The sequence below is a fragment of the Capsaspora owczarzaki genome (assembly GCF_000151315.2).
Source record: "Capsaspora owczarzaki ATCC 30864 unplaced genomic scaffold supercont2.6, whole genome shotgun sequence".
Taxonomy (NCBI): domain Eukaryota; class Filasterea; order Ministeriida; family Capsasporidae; genus Capsaspora; species Capsaspora owczarzaki.
In genome coordinates this window covers 483122-505045 of record NW_011887297.1, presented here as the reverse complement: position 1 = coordinate 505045, position 21924 = coordinate 483122, and the positions used below count along the sequence as shown (strand labels likewise).

At 54.4% G+C, this 21924-nt stretch overlaps 8 protein-coding genes across 9 annotated transcripts; 4 read left to right on the top strand and 4 right to left on the bottom strand.

Moving 5' to 3' along the window:
* Positions 1 to 596: 596 nt before the first annotated feature.
* CAOG_08758 (hypothetical protein) lies at positions 597 to 2625 on the bottom strand. Its single transcript, XM_011272086.1, has 3 exons — positions 1449 to 2625; positions 1116 to 1300; positions 597 to 986 (listed from the first exon to the last, which is right to left on the bottom strand). Exons 1-3 carry the CDS (start codon positions 2480 to 2482, stop codon positions 703 to 705), a joined length of 1503 nt encoding a protein of 500 aa, XP_011270388.1. The 5' UTR covers positions 2483 to 2625; the 3' UTR covers positions 597 to 702.
* Positions 2626 to 2902: 277 nt separating this feature from the next.
* CAOG_04132 (hypothetical protein) lies at positions 2903 to 4795 on the bottom strand. Its single transcript, XM_004347907.2, has 3 exons — positions 3688 to 4795; positions 3382 to 3566; positions 2903 to 3282 (listed from the first exon to the last, which is right to left on the bottom strand). The coding sequence occupies exons 1-3, from the start codon at positions 4704 to 4706 to the stop codon at positions 3008 to 3010; spliced, it is 1479 nt and encodes a 492-aa protein (XP_004347957.1). The 5' UTR covers positions 4707 to 4795; the 3' UTR covers positions 2903 to 3007.
* Positions 4796 to 4996: 201 nt separating this feature from the next.
* On the top strand, positions 4997 to 6520 carry CAOG_04131 (3-hydroxyisobutyrate dehydrogenase). The gene is made up of 2 exons (XM_004347906.2): positions 4997 to 5175; positions 5537 to 6520. Exons 1-2 carry the CDS (start codon positions 5079 to 5081, stop codon positions 6379 to 6381), a joined length of 942 nt encoding a protein of 313 aa, XP_004347956.1. The 5' UTR covers positions 4997 to 5078; the 3' UTR covers positions 6382 to 6520.
* Positions 6521 to 6664: 144 nt separating this feature from the next.
* CAOG_08757 (hypothetical protein) lies at positions 6665 to 8525 on the top strand. The gene is made up of 8 exons (XM_011272085.1): positions 6665 to 6771; positions 6866 to 6954; positions 7058 to 7172; positions 7274 to 7431; positions 7545 to 7647; positions 7740 to 7905; positions 8006 to 8154; positions 8266 to 8525. The coding sequence occupies exons 1-8, from the start codon at positions 6677 to 6679 to the stop codon at positions 8396 to 8398; spliced, it is 1008 nt and encodes a 335-aa protein (XP_011270387.1). The 5' UTR covers positions 6665 to 6676; the 3' UTR covers positions 8399 to 8525.
* CAOG_08756 (hypothetical protein) lies at positions 8491 to 11041 on the top strand (the record flags this gene model as incomplete). Its single annotated transcript, XM_011272084.1, has 6 exons — positions 8491 to 9043; positions 9419 to 9512; positions 9662 to 9739; positions 9867 to 10211; positions 10325 to 10469; positions 10585 to 11041. Coding segments are annotated over 6 exons (1472 nt in total), but the record flags the coding sequence as incomplete, so codon positions are not given.
* CAOG_04128 lies at positions 10942 to 14240 on the bottom strand (the record flags this gene model as incomplete). 2 transcript variants are annotated; one of them, XM_004347903.2, is made up of 3 exons in its annotated part: positions 14189 to 14238; positions 13671 to 13804; positions 11054 to 13075 (listed from the first exon to the last, which is right to left on the bottom strand). In XM_004347903.2, exons 1-3 carry the CDS (start codon positions 14217 to 14219, stop codon positions 11054 to 11056), a joined length of 2187 nt encoding a protein of 728 aa, XP_004347953.1. In that variant the 5' UTR covers positions 14220 to 14238. The 2 variants fall into 2 exon arrangements, with proteins under 2 accessions (XP_011270369.1, XP_004347953.1); XM_011272067.1 differs by having other exon boundaries at positions 10942 to 13075; positions 13671 to 14240.
* Positions 14241 to 14705: 465 nt separating this feature from the next.
* Positions 14706 to 19651, bottom strand: CAOG_04127 (hypothetical protein; the record flags this gene model as incomplete). Its single annotated transcript, XM_004347902.2, has 2 exons — positions 14706 to 15717; positions 16788 to 19651. 2 exons carry the CDS (start codon positions 19649 to 19651, stop codon positions 14706 to 14708), a joined length of 3876 nt encoding a protein of 1291 aa, XP_004347952.2.
* Positions 19652 to 19950: 299 nt separating this feature from the next.
* CAOG_04126 (hypothetical protein) lies at positions 19951 to 21883 on the top strand. Its single transcript, XM_004347901.2, has 7 exons — positions 19951 to 20218; positions 20379 to 20473; positions 20574 to 20833; positions 20921 to 21051; positions 21148 to 21267; positions 21348 to 21514; positions 21611 to 21883. The coding sequence occupies exons 1-7, from the start codon at positions 19976 to 19978 to the stop codon at positions 21783 to 21785; spliced, it is 1191 nt and encodes a 396-aa protein (XP_004347951.2). The 5' UTR covers positions 19951 to 19975; the 3' UTR covers positions 21786 to 21883.
* The last annotated feature ends 41 nt before the right edge of the window (positions 21884 to 21924 follow it).

Here is a 21924-nt window from a genome sequence, read left to right as displayed (position 1 = left end):
AGCGCGAGATGAACGCCCTGCAAATGTCATCCGTTCGTCGTCCAGAAGACGCGAGCTCGAAGGCCCCAACTCCCCGTGTTGTTGTTGGCCTTTTGGTGGTGGTGGCAGCTCGATTCTCAGACTCTGCTACTGATTTACCTTCTTGCGTCGTAAAATGGGGACTGAAAAAAAAAGAAATGTCAGTTCCTTTCTGAATATCTTTCTTCCTCCTTCGAAATTGATACCAAAGAGGGAAAAAGGCGGAGGGTTACTTCTCAGCCGGTTGGAACGCATTCCAATCTGCGACGACACCGCTAAGCGGTTCCCCCTTCCTTCTGCGGACTGTGAGCTGTGGTCTGGTTGTTTGGCGTCTCCACTCTTGCAGCTGTGACACTTCGGGTTTGAACGACAGCTGCGAGTACCGGAACGATTTCTTGTTGGTGACATCGACCTTGTAGCGAACGCCAACGTGTCAACGCCCGTTCTCTGCAGTTGTACGACCCTCCGCTCTTTGCGTGTCGATCTCATCTTGCTGGGTACAGGTAGCAGAGGCCGGAGAATGAAGATGCATGGTAATTGGCGACCGTCAGACGCAAAACATTCAACGTTGGAGGGGTTTCGCATCAGTTAAATACTTTTCGTGAATACTGTACATCATCGCGTTAACAGTGAAAGTCATGACACACAAGAATTGTAAAAGTCATGACACGAAGAATTGGCTGGCTACGGTAGCTGTGGCCAAATATCTGCAAAATCCACCCGGAGACGTTCCGCCACGAATGCCGCAATCTTCTCGTTGCCACTCTCGCCCGGGTGGCTTCTGCAGCCCCAATCGGACGGGCCGATTATATCGGTGACATTGAGAAACGTTCCTCCAACCAGATCAGCGACGGCCTTGATGGCCTCGCATCCAGCCTTCTCAAAATGCATTGGACCACATAAAAGGTAGACGGGGAGGTTTGGTTGGTTGTGAGCCACCCGCAATTCCTGAATGAGGGACTGGTAGCCTGCCACAAGCCATCCAGCCCATATTTGGTTTGTTAGAGTTGCAAAAAAAGGAAAAAAAAAGGAAAAAAAGAAAAAAAAAAAAAAGCAGCCCGTCAAACGCGCACACCCATCGTTCAAACCGCATTTACCCTCCGTGAACGACGCTGCAAAGGCGGGAGTAATGCTGCCCCAGCCAATAAAGTCGTTCGTGCCCAAATTCAACACGAGCACATCCGGCGCGAACAAGGTCGTGTCCCACCGCGGAGCAGATGGCGCTGCCATGGAAAGATGCATGACATCCTTCATGACCGTCTTCGCTTCCACAGAATTGCTCCTGTGATGCATGTTACACGGTAGAGCACGACGAGATGAGATGACGGACACCTTTGCGAGCCTCAAACACAAACCAAACTAAACAACCAAACAAACAAACAAACAAAAAAAAAAACCCAAACAAACGCGACTCAACAAACATGTTTTACCGTAGCACGCCCATGCCCGACCGCGCAATGTAATGCGCCTCTGCATGGAGAGCTTTTGTGACTTTTGAAGAGTAGGAGGCCCGGACGTCTCTCACGTTCTTGGCGCATGAAATGTTTTGCAAAGCTGCCGAGCCAGCCGTGACAGAGTCGCCGTAAAACACCAACCGAGGCGGGTTTGTCAATCGCTGATGGACAGTGCCACCGGCTACAGCATTGAGCATGTCGGCATGCGAGCCATGCGCAAAAACGGCAGGTCGAGGTGGCGGTAGGAGGCGCGGTGGCATTTGCCCAGTCGAATGCAGGCGAAACCCGTAAAACGCGCATACACCTTGCCGGACAGATGTGTGCAGGGCTCGCGAGTCGGTGCGCTTGACAATTCGAACAGAATGGACGGCAGTTTCGTCCAGTCCCGAAACCAGCTGCTGCGCGGCCACCATGTCTGTCGACAAGCTCAGCACGGGCGTCTTTGGTGGCAGCGGCGAAAGTTGCACTCCGTCAACGTACACATTAAAGTCACAGTCCGACGAGTGCGGACTTGGATCCAAGCCTTGCTGAACGTCGTTGAGATTCACAGTGACGCTGCTATCAGTGCCAGCGAGCTGGGTTGCAATGACAGGACCAGCTAGGACGGCAGCAATGCTTGACGCGCCAGTGAATACCGCATTGATCTCGAATCCCGGCCACCCAAACACGACCGCGTCGCCGGTTGCATGCGGATCGTGCACTGTTGCATAGCGCCCAAGGAAGCCAATCGGGTGTGTTGCAAGCACGACCAGTCCGTCTCGTTGATCATGACTGTCCAACAATTCTGCGCTTGGGCGCTGGATGGCCTGGTCTGGCTGCCTGAGCAGCTGGCTCAACTCGGGATCGAGCGCCTGCCACGCCTCGACGAACGGATTTCGCTGGTCGTCGGCGTAGTAGTCGACTGTTGTGCCTTGCTCTTGCACAAGCATCATCGAGGGCCAGAGCACGAGCCCAGAGCAGAGCAGCACCGCCGCTGCGAATGGGATGAGCACCAACGCCCTTGGCTTCATTCGGGCCTGCAGGTAGCGCAGTGGCGGGTGGGTGTGGTTTACTGCGTTGCTGTCGTGGTGAGTCGGTTCGATGAGGTGGTGGTGGTGGTGGTGGTGGGAACGATGGCCAAACCTGGAACAATACGAAACAAACGGACAAAATCAAAAACTGAGACTGAAGCACTCCTGATCTCAGATCCGTCGTCCGTTGGCATGGTCGGTTGTGCTACACCCGAGGGGAGGAATAGGTGGATTTCGATGCAAAGTAGTGTTGAGCACTGAGCCGGCAGATGCGGTCGGGGTTGGGAGTTGACCGAACTACAGAAAGCAAATGGCCAAGGTTTGCTGTGTCGGGGTTGCCGCATCGCTGGTGAGTCGGTTGATCGTACAATATTGACGTGTGAAGATAGAAAGGCAAATACTAGTATGGCTTAAGGGAGTCTGCGAACGTGGGTAAAGCGTTATATTACAATTCGCAACAATAATTCAAAAAACGAAAAAAACAATACGACAACACACGTTGCCAGCTCGTCCCCCCCCCTTGGGTCATGGAAAGTATTGAGGAAAGTCTTGCTTGACCTGATCGAGGACGCGAGCGGCAACTTTGACGTTGCTACTTTCGCTGGGATGCTTGCGACAGCCATACTCTGACGGATCGAGCGTATCTGTGACATCGATATATTTGCCACCAACGCGAGTGGCGACGTCCTTGATGGCGTCGCACGCGACAGGAGGCAAGTCCATCGGTCCACAAAGCAAGTACACTGGAAGGTTGGGTTGATGGTGAGCCGCTCGCACGCGCTGGATGAGCGATTCGTATTCTGTCAACCGAAAAAAACAAGCAAACAAACAAACAATGAAATGTCTTGAGTTGGGTGATCACAGAGCGCAAAGGGGAAAAAGTACCGCGATAGTCTTACCATCAATGAATGCTGCGACAAATACGGGTCCGTTGTCACCCCATCCTCGAAAATCGTTGGTGCCCAAATTGAAAAACGCGAGGTCTGGGGTAAAGTTTGCATAATCCCAGGGAGTGGCCCCTGTCCCTCCAAGAGAGAGATGCGCAATCTCCTTCATGACCGTCGTCGGTTCAGTCGAGCGGCTCCTGATTCGGGGTGCGGGTGAGTGGGCAAAAGCGGAAGGAATGCAACAAAGTTGGCGGGTGCATGAGTACGACCGCGACAATCAACGCATAAGGGGGGGAGGGCTACAACCAACGCAGCTACCTTATCAGGCCAATACCCGAGCGTGCAATGTAATGCGCTTCGGCAAGCAGGGCTTTGGTGACCTTGGTGGCGTAGGAGGCTCGAATATCTTCAGTATCAAAGCTGAACTTGCATGGGTCGCGATCCAAAGCCCCGAATCCAACAGTGATGGAATCTCCGTAGAACTCAAGGCGCACAGGGTGGAGCAAGGATTGGCTGACGGCCGCAACGTCGTTCATGGCGTTTAGGTGATCCGAAAACGCGCCATGAGCGAACACGGCCGGACGCGGCGGAGGGAGCAGCCGTGGAGCGGCGCGGCCTTGTGAAGTGAGCAGCAGCCCGTAGAATGCGCAAGCCCCTTGTCGTGGGGCAGTACTGGCTGCTTGCAATTCTGTGCGCTTGACAATGCGGATTGAGTGAACGCTCGTCTCGTCCAAATTGGAGGCGAGCAGGCGAGCACCAAGTGCGTCCGAGGTCAATTTCAGCGCCGCCTCTGTCGGAGGAGCTGGATGAAGCTGAATGCCGTCAATGTACACGTTGAATTGGCACGACGCTTCGCGGGTGTTGTTGATGATCATGGGCAACTCGGGGTCGAGCCCGGCGCGCTTGGCTGCGAGCTGCGGACCGGCCATGACCGCGGCAATGGACGACGCGCCAGTTACCATTGCGTTAATCTCAAAGCCAGACCATCCAAAGACGACGGCCGAGCCGGGCTTCTGCGCGTGCAGCTCGCCGTCGAATCGGCCGAGCAGCCCGATCGGCTGGACGCCCAGCATCGCCGTGATGGGCTGGCTGTCCAGCGTGTCGCCCTGCTGGCCATCAATCACTGGAATCGACGCACTTGTCGACGCGACGGCGCGGTTTGGGTGCTGCAGCAAGTAGCTCAGGTCGAGCTTGAGACTGTCGCCATGGTCCCCTGAGCCGCCTCCGCTCCAGCGGAGCTCGACTGGCGACGCTGCCAGGACGAGGATGCTCACGAGCACACACGACGACACAATCCAGACCGCGGCGGTCAGTCGGTGTCGTTGGGCGACGTGCATGCTTTTGGGTAAGGGGAGAGGTGAGCAGCCGCTTCCACCCTGCTCAGTCGGAAGTGTAATGGAAAAGTCAAACAGATGTGGGACTGGAGGGCTCATGCTGGAGCTGTTTCATGCTGGCGACAGTATTTGGAAGCTCATTTCCCCTTGATGATCACGATTTTGACATGTCGTAGGTGCTCAGAAGCAAGTGTTGTTGCTGAATGAAGCTGCTGTTCTGAGGCCGCTCAGTGTTCTTCCCCCTCTAATGCTGCTCTGCTCGTAATGTACCAAAATTGCATTTGCAAATGTATGTACCTACCATCTTTAGCTATTCCTTAGTCTCTTCATCACTCAGTCTTTTTTGTTCTTTGGATTCGGACAAACACAAACAAAATGGCGTCTCCCCTCAATCTGACTGCTGGAAACTGCCGCGTTGGCTGGATTGGCACCGGCGTCATGGGTCGCTGGATGTGCGAGCACGTCATGAAGGGTGAGGCTTTGCTCAACCAACAGTTTCTCCACCCCCTTCCTTGGTTTCTGAGTCAAAATCTCCCGCCAATTTCGTTTTTTCCCGCCACCAGTTGACTCTCTTCTCCCCTCCCCTTGATTCGCACCACTGCTCATCAGCCCATGCAAGCATGGAGAATCACACAAAGCACGCTTGTACACCCAACAACAACAACAACGCACGCACTCACAAAGCGATTCCGTTTGCTGGGGATTGGCTGACGATGGTGACTGCGGAGAAACCAAAATCCGAATGCTTCAACCTGCAAACTCACTGCCCTGCTGCTGCTGCTGCTGTCGTGTGCTGTTGTGTGGATTCGTATCGTTTGTTTTTTGTTTCCCAGCTGGATTCACCAATATGACGGTGCACAACCGCACTGAGGCCAAGACGGAGCCGCTGCGAGCACTGGGCGCACGCGTTGTGGCCACTCCGCGCGAGGTCGCCGAGAACTCGGACGTCGTGTTTACGATTGTGGGCTACCCGAAGGATGTCAGAGAGACGTATCTCGGCGCCGACGGCGTGCTCGCTGGGCTCAAGGCGAACGGCGTCTGCGTCGACATGACCACTTCGCAGCCGTCGCTCGCAGAGGAGATTGCAAAGGCGGCCAAGGCCAAGGGGATTTATGCTGTCGACGCCCCCGTCTCTGGAGGCGATGTCGGTGCCAAGAACGCCACGCTGTCCATCATGATTGGCGGCGAGGAGGCTGCCGTCGAGGCACTGCGCCCGCTCTTCTCGGCCATGGGCAAGAACATTAACCGCTTGGGCGGCCCGGGCGCTGGCCAACACACAAAGATGGTCAACCAGGTGCTCATCTCGACCACCATGATTGGCGTCGTGGAGGGGCTGCTCTACGGCTACAAGGCCGGGCTTGATCTCGTCGATGTCATCAAGGCGGTCGGCGCCGGTGCCGCCGGATCCTGGTCCATCAACAACTATGGTCCTCGCATGATCAAGCGTAACTTTGACCCCGGCTTCTTTGTCAACCACTTTGTCAAGGACCTCGAGATTGCCCTCGACGAGAGCCGTCGCATGAACCTGTCGCTGCCCGGTCTCGCCCTCGCCCACCAATTCTACGTTGCCCTGAAGGCCCAAGGCCACGGCCAGCTCGGCACGCACTCTCTGCTTCTTGCGTTTGAGCAAATGAACCACACCAAGATTGACCAGCCCGAGAAGCCTGCTTCCCAGTAGAAAAAAACCAAAAAAAGTTGTGTTTATTGGTGTTTCTGTTTTGAGTGTTGTTTCTGTGTGCATTTGTTGCAGAAGCGTGTTTTTTTGCCTTGTTGCTCCTTGTGATTTGCTTGAATGAACGTCGTATCGACAGTTGAGGGTTGTGAAGGAACATAGGGGTTGCTTGTTCGTTTCATTCTCCAGCGCAGCGCTTTCTTCACTTTCCGCAACGAGATCGATATCACCATGTATGCTGCACTATCGATGTGGTGAATTCATTCACTTCTCAGTCTTTGTTGTTTGGCGCACATTGCGGATGAATCCCACACGAACTCCTTCCAATCGAAGCCAATCCGTCAGCGACGACGATGCCGTCCGCGCGACCAACGACGATGCTGCGACTGCCAAGCTGTGAGCGACTGATTTGCGCGCGCACCTTTGTTGAGCCCCCCCCCCCTCTCTTCTCACCCGCTCGTCGTTGATGTCGTTGTCGTCGTCATCACAGGTCGGCTGTGAATCTCGGTTACTGGAGCGACCCGTTCATCTCGCTGTTTGTCAAGCGCACCGACAAGAAGATCCCGCTCATCCATCGCGGTGAGTCGCCATTGACCAGAGCGAGCGAGCGAGCGAGAGACAGAGAGAGACGAGTCAGAGGTTGAACGCGTTGCTCACTCTTGGCTTTCGGTTGAATGGACAGGCTACTATGCACGAGTCACTGCCGTCCATTCGATACTGAAGCAATTCATGGCTGTGACAACCGAAACCTTCAAGCAGGTTGTCGTTCTTGGAGCTGGGTTTGACACGAGCTATTGGTAAAGTCTGAGAGGCACAATTCTTAAACTGAACAATTTTGTTGTTTGGTTGGTCCACCACGCACTCATCCTAGAAACATCATCAATCTCCGCTACAATAGGCTGTTAAAGCTGGCCGAGCAACGGATACGATGGTACGAAGTCGATTTCGAGGCTGTTGTGATGCGGAAAGCGGCCGCCATCCATCGCCAAACCCCGCTCAAAACCGGACTGCGCGTCAGCGAAGATGAGCCCGATGCGCCTTACGTGTATAAGAATGGTGAGTACCCCCCATGCACTGCCTGATGTGATGGCAATGTTTGATCTGTCGGTGAACGACAAATTGTTGACTGATTGATCTTCGTCGATTTTTGTTTTGTTTTTTTTGAGCAGACGGGCAGCAAGTGCACACAAACCGGTATCATTTGATATCTGGCGATTTGAGACAGTGGGATCAGCTGAAGGCCAAGCTTGCAGGCTGTGACTTTGATCCCAGGTGCGTTTCAGACGAAATTTTCTTTGGTTGGTCAAACCAAAAGGTGTGGATTGCTCACATTTCCCCCCCCCCTTTTTTGTTTCTGTCCGCAGCCTTCCAACTCTCGTGCTTTCAGAATGCGTATTGATCTATCTGCCGCCAGAAAATGCAGCAGAGATTATTCGCTGGGCTGGCAGCCTACCACAAAGCATCTTTGTCAATTACGAGCAGATTCTGCCCAACGATGCCTTTGGCGTAACGATGGTTTCAAATCTCGAGGTAAAGCATTTGCTATGCGCCGACATTGTGCCTGCAGATTGCCCAGCGGCTGACAGTCGTGGAAAATTCATTGGTTACGTGTGCTCGCTTTCTGCAACAGCTCCGCCAATGTGCTCTGCTCGGTATTCAGGCCGTGCCAGATCTGGAAGCACAACGACAGCGATTTTTATCGAATGGGTTTGCACACGCACACGCTCTGGACATGATTGAGGTGTACTCGGCTGTTGTTCAGGGAGCCGAGCGAACACGGTATGATGATGTTTCTGCGCTGGTGGCTGCCAAAGCGTTGCGCTTGTTCTCCATCTCTTTTTCATACGCTCACACGTGCACTCACCGCTGTCCTTGCGATTGGCTTGATAGAATTGAGCGCATCGAGCGATTTGACGAAATGGAAGAGTGGGACATTATGTTGCGGCACTACTGTTTCAGCTGGGCAGTGACCTCACAGCCATCTGCCTTTGCAGACATTGTACTTCGCCCTAGCTCTCGATGACCAGCAGGGTGCATCCGCGTACACCCTCCTGTACCTTGTTCTTTTTGACGCGAATCGTGTTTTGTGTTCAACCTCTGTTTGATTTTTTTTTGAAATGGTTTCTTTTCAAATCCACTTCCATTTCAAAACAACGTCTCAGTCCTCTTATTTTCACTTTTTATTTTGTTCCATCATGCTCGCAACAGTCGTGTCGCGTCGAGTCGGATTGCTCGCGATGCCGTTCGTCCAGCGTGCTCAGTCGACGGCCGCCGCTGCTGCTGCCTCTGCTGCTGCTTCTGCTACTGCTGCTGCTTCTGTTGCTACCACGACTACCTCTGGCACCGCTGATACACACTCATCTCCAACCAAGGCGGGCGACTCGGCGTCGATCGGCAAGTTCCGCGCCAAGCTCGCCCAGGGACCCGGCCTGGAGCACTTCATGTCCCAGAAGCAGCAGTCTGCATCTGCATCTGCTGCGTCGTCATGCAGCAGCGGGGGCAGTGCGGTGCCCGAGGACGCCGAGTTTGAAGGCGACGAGGAGCCGCACGAGGCCGCGCATGGCCACACAGCCACGGCCACGGCCACTGCCAACGCAACCACTCCGACTGGGGCTGCCGTCGATGCTGCCGCGACAGATGCAAGGCCAGCCAGCACAAAGCCAGCTCGGTAAGAGCATTTCCACACAAAGACCCTCCTCCGTCCTGCGCTTCTTCAGCGAGTCACTGCCAGTGCTCAACGAGTGCATGTTGGCTCAGCGCTTCGACGCGACTCGTTTCGTCACGCCCATGTTGGAAAATGCTGGCTTATTGCATCAGCACCATGCGATGGGGAATATTGGGCTGTTGTCGGAGCCGTGGATGAGGGTTGAGGGCCACAGCGAGTCGTTGCTTGAAAAAGCGAATCTGAGAAATCGCGAAACCGGTTTTCGTGTGGCCACCATTGGATTTATTTTGTTTTTGGTCTTTTTGAATTGTTATCGTTTTGGATTTTACGCTTTGGGTGGTCACTCACCTCTTGCGCTTCCCGGTTTTACGTCCGTAGGCCTCGACTGCCTCGCTGGCTCAAGACCGATATTCCGGTCAGTGCCAGCTTCAACCAAGTCAAGAACGACTTGCGCGGTCTCAAATTACACACGGTGAGTCTCTTGCCGCTATTGCCGCTGTTTTGATTTTGTGCAAAAAAGGGGGCGAAATAAGTTTGTTGTTGTGTCGCTGACGGCTGTGTGGCCATTGTTGTCCTTGATTCCCATTTCCCTGTCCGGCCCATTCCCCCTCCCCCTCGTAGGTTTGCGAGGAAGCTCGCTGCCCAAATATCGGAGAGTGCTGGGGTGGAGGCAAGGGTACCGCGACCGCGACCATCATGGTAAGGAGCACAAAGCCGCATTTTGCTTGGTGTATTTTTGTGTTGTTATTGTTTTGGGGTCATCGTCCCTCCGTTCCTCCGTTTTCTGGTACTGATTGCGCATTGTTCATCCGACGGCCTTGGCTAGCTCATGGGCGACACTTGCACTCGAGGATGCCGCTTTTGCTCGGTCGGTACCAGCCGAAACCCGCCGCCGCTTGATCCCAACGAGCCGACAAACACAGCGCAGGCTATTGTCAAGTGGGGTCTTGACTATGTGGTGTTGACGTCCGTGGACCGCGATGATCTTCCGGACGGCGGCTCGCATCATTTTGCCGAAACCATCCGAGAAATCAAGCGCCAGAAGCCGTCTCTACTCGTCGAGTGCCTGACCCCTGATTTCCGCGGCAATCTCGAGCAGATTGAACGCGTCGCGACTTCCGGGCTCGACGTGTATGCCCACAACGTGGAAACCGTCGAAGCGCTACAGAAGGTAACGCGCCACCTTTCTCCGCAGCGCTGAGCTGCAATACCGAATTCAATGTGTGTGTGTGTTTGCCATGGATGCTCATGCCATTTTTGCTGCTCATTGTGGGTTTCACGCAGCATGTCCGTGACCGCCGTGCCAACTACAAGCAATCGCTCGCCGTTCTCACGCATGCCAAAAAGGTTCGACCGAATCTGGTGACGAAAACGTCCATCATGCTCGGCCTTGGCGAGCGCGACGAGGAAGTGATGCAAACTTTGAAGGGTACGTTTTTTGGATGGATGCTGCTCGCCTAGAGTTTGTGCTTCAAAACGCGCCCGAGTCTGACGGGAATGTTTTTTTTTTCCCTTCTTCTTTTCTGCCTTCACCCAACAATCAGATTTGCGTGCGATTGATGTCGACTGCGTCACGTTTGGCCAGTACATGCAACCAACAAAAAAGCATCTCAAAGTCATCGAGTATGTCACGCCGGAAAAGTTTGCGTACTGGGGCAAGGTCGGAGACGAGCTCGGCTTCAAGTACACTGCGAGTGGCCCCTTGGTGCGCTCCTCCTACAAGGCGGGTGAGTTTTTCCTCAAGAAGATTTTGAACGAGCGTAAAGCAAAGCAGCCCGCCGAGGCGTCGGGCTCGTTGTAGTGCATGTCTGCAATTTTTGGTTGTTGTTTTTTTGGCAACTTCTACTGCAAAGTTGAATGATGAAAATTCAACCAAATGGGGGTTTCAAGACTGGCGCACGGGCAAGGAAAAAAATGTAACGATGGAACAAAATGCTCAACACGAGGCAAAACCAAAACAAACCAACAAAACAAATAAAAACGAACAATGGAAGAAATCTCTGAAAGTGTGGATCAAACTGCTACTGCGTCTAGCACCGCCTGAACTTCTTCTTCAGTTGCGGGTTTGCTCAACACTAGTTGCTTGAACTTTGGCCACGTGTCGGTTAGCATGAGCTTGAGCACTTCTTTTTGGGCAAGATCGAACGCCTCGACAGGCGCATTGAACGTCTGCACGGCCTTCAGAATGGGCTCACGCGCGGCCGAGGAAATGTTCACTCCCATGAGAGCGTGCTCGCTGATGAAGAGATCGTAGATTTCGTTGAACTTGTTGAGCAGAGAGGTTTCGCCGATAATCGACGTCTGCTCACCGGTGAGCGCCGACTCGGCCTTCTTGCGCTCAGACAAAGCGCGGAATTGAGCGACTTCCATAAAGAAGAGAATATTCTCCGAGCAGTACACGCCCAGCGAGAACTGCTTGAAAATTTCAATGTACGTTACAGACGCCAAAACCTGCTTGAGCGTGGAAGGTCGCACTCCTGGTGGCAGAGAAATGTCGGCCGCAACACGCTCGGCTTGCATGACGCTGTTGTGCTGGCCGTAGGAGCGCGCACTTCGGTTGCTCGCAGTGCTTTCGCTCCGGGCCACGGAGGCCACGAGCCCCTTTGGTGGCTTGTTGGTGGTTGCTGTGGAGAAATTTGTGGTCAAGGATGGCCGCTTGTTTGTCGACTGGGCAAAGGCCGCAGAGAACGAAGGGCGACCGGGCCGCTCGGCCACAGACCGGCGCGCTATGGATCCTGGGCGTTGCACCACGTCCTCTTCGCCGAAAGCCTGCTCCAGCTCATCCTCCGGCTCGGCCTCAGCCATCGTCGCCTCGGCTTCCGAAGCAGCCGCTAGGCGGGCCTTGTGCCTCGCAGCGGCAGCGATCGCGGAAGCGGGCTTGGCGTGTGCAGCAAAGCTTTCTTCTACACGCCGCGAGTTTGCCGCCATCGTGGCGATGCCACCAGTGCCGAGCACAAGCGCCGTCCCCTGAATCTTGGTGCGTTTTTGAAACCGGCGGTCGAGTCGCGTGACTGCGCCCAGCTCTGCTTGTTCGAGACGATCTTGCTCCCTGCGCAGCTCTTCCTGCAGCGGATCCTCGTCGTCCACATACTGGTACGCGTTGGGATCGTCTGGGAAGAACTGGCCACTGGCAGCCGAGGTGTTGCTGATCAGCGAGCTGAGTTTGCCATTTAAGTTGGCTGATGTGAGGCTATCGGCGCTTGCAATGCTGATGCCGGATGGCGAGAGCGGTGGCTGCACCATTTCCAAGGCATTGGCGTTGGCGTTGGTGTTGGCCTTTGTACCAGGAGCGAGTGACAGACGAGTGCTGTCCCGCGTGACACTGGCACCGATGATGGCGCTGTCAGAGCTGCTGGAATTCATCAACGCGCCAGGGTTTTTGACAAGCAGGCGCAGTGTTGTCCCGACGGGCCATAGACAGTACACGACTGAGACAAACATGGGCACCAGCATGACAAAGTACAGCGTCCAAAATGCCGGGTAGAAGAGCATGATGATGGCAAGGACGCAGAACAGGGCGCAGACAATCACCATGGCACGAGCGTGAGCAACAAGTTGAGGCGCGGTGGCGTCCGGCCGCCGCCGCGCAGCTCGAATGCGGTAGGCAATCAGGATGGCAGTGACGGCGAGCAACAGCAGGTGCAAAGTGGCCCACTCTGCGTCCGCCCACCAACAGCCGTCAGTCAATGCATTGCTCTCGTAGTAGGATCGTGCAAACTGAAGAATGAACGCCACGACGATAAACACCAGCAGCGACAACACATATTGGATTGCCGTCATGCGTGGCGGCTGCAATCGCGCTCGTATTTGGCGAGCTGTTTCCGCGTCGCCACTCGGCACCGATTGTCTCAACAATTCTTCTTGCAGAATGAGCGGTGTGAACGTCATTGCCATGCCAAAGTATAGCAGCCACAGCGCAGCGGGGCAGGCAAAGCGGTTTTCGATCAAGGCGAGCAACGGATGCAAGGACAGCAGAAAGCATCCGATTGCCACCGATGCCACCAGCAGTGGCTGTTTCGGTTGGAAGACTTGAATCTGCGAGAGACGATTTGCGAGCGAGTCAGACCGACGGATTGAGCGAGAGAGAAGAGGTGACGAATTCGGAGCCATTTGAATGGACAAGTCCCCACTCCCCGTTCTCAAACCAACCAAAGCAGTGTCAAGTAGTCGTGCATGACAAGCGCATGAGGGGATGGAGCTCGAAAGCCTTTCCTCACAACTTGGTCGAATTTGATTCGTTGTGGCTTTTTTTGCGGTGAGCTTTTTTTTTTTTTTTTTTTTTTTTTTTTTCCGTTGTGGTTTGCTTTTCGTTTCCTGTGTTTCGCATTCAACCCCCTCCCCCTCTCCCTCCTCACCTCGCTGTTGAGCAAAGCAGAAAAACTCAAAGCGTGCTGATGAGCGACAACTGCAAATCCACAAGAAATAAGAAGAAAGCGATTTTGTTGTGCGCGAATCCGAATCGACCTTTTTTTGGGCTGTTGCGCGCGCCCAAAATTGAAAAGACAGCCGAAAGTGGATCACTTTCAAGATGTGATGCGAAATATGCCAATGACACTGAAAACGGGGGGACGGCGTGTCTGAATAGCAGAGTCCGTTGGAGCGAAAACACAGGGTGGAGGCTCGTTTTTACCTGTCGCTTCCATTCAAAGAGAGCCACGCCACAACCCAAGGAGGCGACGCAGACGAGCGCATGGACGACTTGGAGCACAACGAGCCAGCCGTGCTCGCCGTCCGACAGCGCAGGCCGCGCGGGACCAGGGTAGCCTGCAATACAAAAGGATGAGCCACACACACACAAAAACCCGACACAAGCGAGACGTGAGCGACAGACACAAAACGAAAACAAAACGAAACGCAGGCGAAGCGAGCAAAACAAAAGCAGAGACCATCGCGTGTCGTGGTTTTTTTTTTTTTTTTTTTTTTTTTTTTTTTTTTTTTTTTTTTTGCGGTTGGCGGGTTGTTTTTGTCAAAGATTCGCATTTCGTCATTCGGTTGGCGTTTGAGTCGTTTTTTGGAGCTCGTGGAATGAATGGGAAGGCAAAAGAGTGGAAAGCGAGCGGAAGCAGGGGGCGATGGAGGAAGGGCGAGGACGAGAAGGAGAGAGAGCAGTTGTTTGTTGTTTGTGTTTTGTGAAACAGAATAACAAACCAATGGACGAGCCAAAGAGGTACGAGCCCATCGAACGAATGAAAAACAACACGACTGACCTCGACCTTTTGTCATTTGGCATTGGAAAAAATAGATATCGATGAAAATGAAAGCAAAAAAACCAAAAGAAAAAAGAGAGAGAAAGAGAGAGAAGGGCGGTGGAAGAAAAGTTTCAAAGCTGGGGCATTCTTCCAGGTACTCGTGGTCAAAATCAACAGCCGAGACAGGAGCTCCAAATTAACAAGCGGATTTCACAAGGGTTGTCCCCCAATATCCAAGCGGGAAATATCCCTCCTGCTGGAAAGGTTTAAAGAATTCTGACTGCAAAAGCCAAGTCGTCCGCCTCAACGAGGATCGAAGAAAGGCCGAAAAAACTTAACAATTGGGGTTTTATTCTCAGAGCGACGTCTTCAAGATACAATACAGATGCTGAGAACGCATTGCAACACACGAAGGCGAGGTTGGCAGAGGGTGAACGCTTGAAGATGGCTCAAGAAGCCAGAAACAAGGGACGGCCCTACGGTCTCGTGCAGTTCAGCAGGGTAGACACAGAGCGCTGAACGTGGCGCGAGTGAAGGGTGTAGGTCTTGTTGGGATGGTAGGCAAGAATGTTGATCTTGGTGGCGAGGAGTTGCTTGGTCAGATCGACGCCTAGCATCTCGTGCACGAGGCTATGCCCCAGAGCTCCACGAGTGAGATCACAGAGTGTCTGGTGCACAGAAGATGTTGCGTTGCTCATTTCAGAACGGCCAATCAGGCGCAGGAGAGAGTCTGCCGTATCCACGCGAAACTCTTCAAAGATCTCGTCCACAGTCTTGAACAGAAGGTCGTCTGCTAGATTGTTGAGCAGAATGAGACGCCCACCAGCAATTTCAGCGACCGCACGCTTGGCCAAATCCTCGTGGATGTCACGACGCACCAGATATGTGACAGCTTGTTGGTCGGTGAGATCACCCACTTCAACAACGCGAGCACGGGTCATTGCTGACGATGCCTTGAGCTCAGGCAGATTCGAAACATCGCAGGTGACGAGAACAACATTGAGCAGCTGCTCGTCAGCAGCCGCCTTGGCAAATTTTTGAATCGCATGCAACAGTGCTGAACCCTTCTTGGCGATGAGGTCCACGGCGTCGATGACGAGCGTGGCAACGTGACCATGCTTGGCCTTGAACTGTGCGGCGACGTCCCGAAGACCGAGCTCGAGTATCGCCCAGCTCTTGAACGGCTCTTCTGCCGATGTGACTTGCTCCATCTCCACACCACGGTCTTTGAAGTAGCCTGCCGTGAAGGTGAACCGGTTGAACGCGAACGCGAGAGACCCCGCCAGTCGTTTCGGCACATCAACGATTAGCTCGCTTTGGACGATGTGGTAGACAATGCCAGTGCTGTTGGCTCGGATGGCGTCGAGGACGGCGGTGGTCTTGCCGCAGCCTACTTCGCCAATGAAGACCGTGTAGTCCTTCAACAGCGCGGGGCGCAGCACCCCTTGAAGCATAGCAACGGCCTCTGGACGATCGATGTGGGACTGTCTGACGGGCGGGATGACGGAGCCGGCCTCGAAGCGTGCGAGCATGCGAGCTTGAACGACTTCGGGCGAGTGGGTCTTGGCGATCGTGTTCTTATCGTCCAGCACGTGCCGAGCAACAAAAGCCGCCACAACCAAAATGATGAATATGGTGGAGACCGCGTGGGCGACCGCGCCGCCTATGAAACCGAACACACGCCGAAAAGTTGGCTGTTGCTGAGCCAGGGCTGCTAAAACAGCTCCAGCTGCAGCCGCAGCCGAGATTGCGGGATAAAACAAGAAAAACAAAAGAAGAAGAAACTAAAAACTGCGCTGTCATCTTTCTCAGCTTTGGCAATCCAGTGTCAACCCATAATGAGTGAATGATTGTATCATTGTTCTTCCAAGACGTTCCTGATGATGCTGCATTGTGCCGCTTTTCAAAGCGGTTTGAGTGTTTCCGCAAGGCAAATGGTTTTTCCAGAGCCCATTGGTAATTTGATGATGAGCATTGGGGCAGTCAGGTCGATTGACTTGATAATAATGTCTCTCTTTTCGCTATCAGCGAGGTCGAGGTGCGTGTGGGATTTGTTCATCTTGGCGGTCATTGGTAAATAGCAAGATACATTTAATACATTATTCGTATTTCTTAAGGCGGTTTCAAAATTTCCAATTCCACTTGCGCCAAAACGTGAATATAAAAGCGCCCGCCTGTGGGTGGGTGGCACCGATATAAAAGGCACTGAAGGCACTGAAGGGGGAGTATGGGGCAAGTCTGGGAGTTGTTAGAAACAGTGCTGCCTCGGATAAGAATATATTATCGAATAGGTAGCACTGTTGATTTGGGAGTTGTTACTACAGCCCGAAGGGCGACCACTGCTATGCGAGCAAGCGCAAGCGCGCGATAGCCCCCCCCCCAAGCCACAGCCGCTCAATGATCAAAAGCATCAATCGCCCTTCAAAGGCCACGATGCAGAATCAGGGCAAATCAATAAACCAGAACTAGATCTACACAAAATACACAGCAGATACAAAAACCGAACAGGGAAAACAAACAAACACAACCAAAACCAAACGCCACTTCTTTTGCGTCACTTCCACGTATTCCGAAACTCTTCAATGCGACGCTCATACTCGGCCCATGCTTGCCTTGTGGCAGCCTCGTCAGAGGCTTGCTGTGCTTTGGAGCGTTGGTTTTCGAGCACAAGCGCGTGCTGATCGTCCACCGCACGGATCATTTGCGCGGCTGCGTCCACGCCTTTGGTATAACCAAGCTCTGAAGAGATGTGCCCAAAGAGCTCGAGCAGACGCAGGTCACGCTGTGCACACAAAAGCCCATCACTGATGGTCTTGGTGGCTTTGCCAAAGTCGTTGCGCTGCTCGCGGTACAGCTTGGCCAGCTCCACAAAGGCCTCGACTGGGCACTTTTCGAGCGCAAGCGCCCGCTTCAAAAGCTTTTCGGCGACATCGACATCACCGGAGGTGCGCAGCGAGGCTGCGTACTCGACCAGGAGAGCGACGTCTGCGGAGGTGGTCTCTGAAAGCGGTTCGGCTTCTTGCTCTGCAGTGCTCGAAGCGCTCGCGTCACTCTGGGTGCTCGATGGCGCAAACAGTCGACTCAGCAGCGGGAATTGATCACGCAGGTGCGCAACGGCGTCCGCGGCTCGGGATGCCAGCCGCAACGCCTTGGCGTTGAGCACGGCGAGTTCCGCCTTGGCAAGGGGCAGCGCTTCTGCAACAGCGCGACGAAGATAAAGAGAGGCCGCGTCTGGCTCTCCAATAGCCAGCGCAAACTTGCCTGCAGTGCCAAGACGTGACAAAATGCGTTGGTGCATTCGGGCGTGCCATTCTTGCAAAGAGAGGCCACGGCGAAGCGTCGCCTCCTTTTCTGCAACTGTGTAGAGGCGCGATTCAATGCGATCGACAATGCGCTCCCATGATAGCTCGCTGTAGGCAAACTCGAGGGCGTTCAGCACCAGCTCCGAATCAGAGGAAGAAGAGTCAGATGAAGAAGATGAACCTTGTTCGTCGGATTGCTTTTGCAGCCACTCCTCGTACATGCTTTTCATGGCTATTTGCAACGCAGCACGGTCGGGCACGCCGACAACGGGATAGCCCATGAGATCAAAGTGGCGATGCGTTTCGGTTTCAGTCTCTTCGCGGTGGCCCGAATCGTCGCTGTGGATGTCTGCAGCGTCTCGCGTGGCGTGGCGGTGCGAGTCGGCGGTGGCATACAGGAAGGTTTGGTCGATGCAGACCTTCCGCCCAAATTCACGGAAGCTACCGTCTTGCGGGGCTGGCACTTGGACACAACGTGTGGACGAGCAGAGATCGCGCGCTGCGCCAACTGCCGTCACAATGATGGGTAATCCGTGCTCCATGGCGGCAGTCACCTCCCAGCCTGAGCCGTCCATCCGATAGGGGAGAAGCACGGCATCGACGGAAGCAAAGACGGACGAAAGCATTGTGACTGGGACTACCCCCCTGGGCAAATAGCGGATTTCAGGAGTGTGCCGATCAGCACGGATGCTCTCGTACATTTTCTCAACAATGTGGTTGGTGTCCGAGTGGTGGTGCTTGAGGCCGGCGTCGCCGTAGCCCGCAATGACCAGCGTGACATTGTCGTGATTGCGGAAGGTGTGGCGGAAGACGTCAATCACCAAATCAAACGACTTGACCCACCTCGGATCGCCGAGCCACAGGAACCGAAACGCATTGGCTTTGCCATTGTTGATTGGGAACGGTTTGACTTTGGCGAGCGGGTGGACGGTCTGGTCGGACATGAATCGAGACGCCTGCTGGCGCTCTTGGCGCAGCTGAGTGCGCGTCCTGTGCACCATCCTGGCCGCTGGCTCTGGGTCGGCCTTGACACGTGGACTGCGAATGTCGGCAAGCAGCTTGGCAAAGAAATTGGGCATGGTGCGCGGCGGCGCCCCTTGGACGCATGGCACACCGGTCGAGAGAGCCGTAAGCGCACACAAATCCGTGCCAGCCATGCGCACAACCTGCACAAGGTCTTTGGAGACACCACCGCGCTCAAAGGCCTCGGCAACAGCGTTCGAAGGCACCCAAATCTCGTCCATGGAGGAAGCGAATGCGCTCGGCCACACCTTGGGAAGCTGCCCAAAGTCCCACTGCAACACTGAAATCCAATACGGCGTCTCGTTCACGAGGTCGGTCGCGGCCGAGTAGTTGGCAGCCAGCGGCAGTGGCGGGTGGAAAAAGTCGGGCAGACCAGTGGCATCGGCTGTGACGTGCAGCACTGGCGTCCATGCATCATCAGCATCTGACGGCGAGCCAGTGCTGGCGCCATGATCATGGCCATCTCGCAACAACGGCGCATAGTAGTACTGGCGCAGCGCTTCGCACTTGCGGGCTGAAAATGCGCCTCGAAGTGGTGAGTCGCCTTGATTGCTGTCCTCACCATTGGGCAGGAGCGTCGCGTCTTGCTCTGCCAGCGCATCCTCCGATGGAGCCCGACGATGGTGGGCTCCATGGTGGTGGTGGTGATGATGATCTTGACTTCCTGGCGTTGTTGCGTGGTCTGCCATCTCGGCGACGGTGGTGTACGGCGAGTGGTACAGCGACGCGCCACGGCCACTCAGCGCCGCGTCCCAAGCGCCGGTCTGACTGCTGCCCCGTGCCGTGCGCTCGGAGAAGGCGTCCGAGGAGGTCTCCCGGATCCCGTCGACAGGCTCGCGCGGGTGAATCGAGACGCGATGGCCGCGGGCAATCAGTCGCGAGACGACCTCGACGTTCATGCGCTGCACGAACGAGCTCGTTTCGATCGGTCCTTCCCACTCGATGCGCAACGGCAGTCGAGCGTCAGCATCAGCGGCATGATGATGGCGATGATGATTTGGTTGGTCTGCAGCGAGGCAAGTCCAAGAACAGCCGCCGCTCAGAATGCTCAGAACGAGTAAAATTGGCGCCAATCTCGCTCCGAATCTGAGCGTCATTGCATTCAGGATTACAAGGACTGAGTTTTCTCCGACCCCCCCCCCCAATGACATGCACACACCCGAGCCGATGCAGTGATGAGCTGTTGCATGTCAACGTTGTCCTTTTCGAGGCTGGTGGTCGGTGAGGGTTGAGAGTGAAATGCTCGGAACTCTGAGTTTGTTCGCGTTTTCCGATTCTCCAGCGTACATCTACCCCGCAGAATCGCATCTGTTAGACTTAGAACTACGAGGTTGCAGCTCGAGCATCTTCTGAATGTTGGATTTCTGAGTTCGGTTTGTCTCAGTCTTTTTGTTTCTTTTCTCAGTCTTCAATCTCCAACCATGTTCCGCCTCGCGCTCAAGGGATCGAGCTTGTCCGTGGCGTCCGCGTCGTCCCGTCGCTTGGCTGCGATCGCAGCTGGACTTGTCTCGACCGTGCCCGCCGCGTCGCACGGCACACACGCGTCGTCGTGCTCGGCGGGACCAATCCCAGCGAGCATGAATGCGATCGTTCTCACCGCCACCGGTCCCGAAGAGAACTTGAAGATGACCAACATTCCCGTCGCAGCTCCAGCAACCAACGAGGCAAGTAGCAGTGTGGCGCCTTTGCTCGAGTCATTTGTCGCCTCCAGCAAAAAGCAACACGGAACTTGTCGGATTCACAAAATTTCAATCTCAGATTCTCACAATCTCAGCGTGTTTATTCACCATCATCCTGATCGAATCTGTTGAATCTCAACACCAGGTGTTAGTGAAAATTGCAGCATGCGCCGTGTGCTATCGCGATCTGCTCGACCGGAAGGGCGCATTTCCTTTCATCATGACGCCAATCGTTCCTGGGTAAGCGTACATCCGTTCCAAAAACCGCTGCCATCGTTTGATGGATTGAAAAATGGGGGAGGGGGGAAGCTCCTCACTTGAGTCGAGCCTGCTTCTGAAGTCACGAAATTGCAGGAACGGTCGCCCAGGTCGGCACCAACGTCAAGGACCTGTCTGTCGGCGATCGCGTCGTGTCGTTGCACTGGGGATCGTGCGGCCAATGCCCTGCATGCCTTGCCAACCACACAACCTCGTGCGAGCAAGCCAGGGCTTCCTTCCTCGGCCTGACTGCCAACGGCGGCTATGCCCCGTTCATCACTGCCAGCGCGCGCACGTTCACCAAGGTTCCAGCCCAGTTCACCTCCATCCAGGCCTCCGCCAGTAATAGATCTGGCCTGTCTGTTTCCGCGTGTCTCAATGTGTGTATGTTGTCTGCTGCTCACCACTGCTCTGATGCTTGGACTAAAGTCATGTGCACTTTTGCGGTGGCATGGCGCGCTGCCGTTACGCGTGGCCGTCTGAAGGCCGGTGAGAAGATTGTCGTGACTGGCGCAACTGGAGGCGTTGGCTCGGCCATGGTGGTGCTTGCCAAAGCAATGGTACGATTCGTTTCGTCGTGCACGATGTGTGTTTGTGCCCGCTGACATCGCCACCACGCGACTCAATCACTGCAACCTGAAAAAAACAAAAAATAGGGCTGCACGGTGACGGCGGTGACGTCGAGTGACGCCAAGGTCGATTACTTGAAAGGACTTGGCGCCGACCACGTTGTGGTGGCCAAGAACAGCACCTTCAAAATCCCAGACGAATTCAAAGTAATGCAGGCGTTGCCATTTCGAAATTCCCCCCTTCCCCCTTGCCTTTTCCCCATGCTCACTTCAACCTGTGCCCACAGCCTACACTGGCCTTTGAAGCGGTCGGCGAGCCTACTTTCAACTCGTCGCTGCGGTCGCTTCACACAGGAGGGCGCCTCATTTTGATTGGCAACGTCACGGTTGGTGCCATCAACTTGAAGCTCGGCTATCTCATCATCAACTCGATTGAGATTATCGGCAGTGACAGGTAAGTTGATTTGTCTGCGCACCTCGTCCCTTCTCCATTCCCACCTCCCTTGCTGACTTTTTGTCTCCTCCTTTGTCTCTCTCTGCTTTTTGCCAGCTGTACCGCCACCGAACTCCAAGATGTCATGGCTTTCATGGTCAAGCACAACATCCGCCCCAACATTTCTGCTGTTCTGCCCCTCGGCGAGGCAGCCGATGCTCACCGCATGCTTGCCAATCGCGGAGCTACCGGACGCGTTGTTCTCAAGGTTGATGAGCAAAGCAGTTGGTAGAGATGTGGAAGTTTTGCCATTCAAAACGAACCGAACTTGTTTGTTGTTTGTAAGGCAATTGCAAAACAGTGCATTCAATCCCCCATGAAACAGTCCCGTCAAAAAACGAGAACAAATATCTATCAAAAAACAAAAAAGC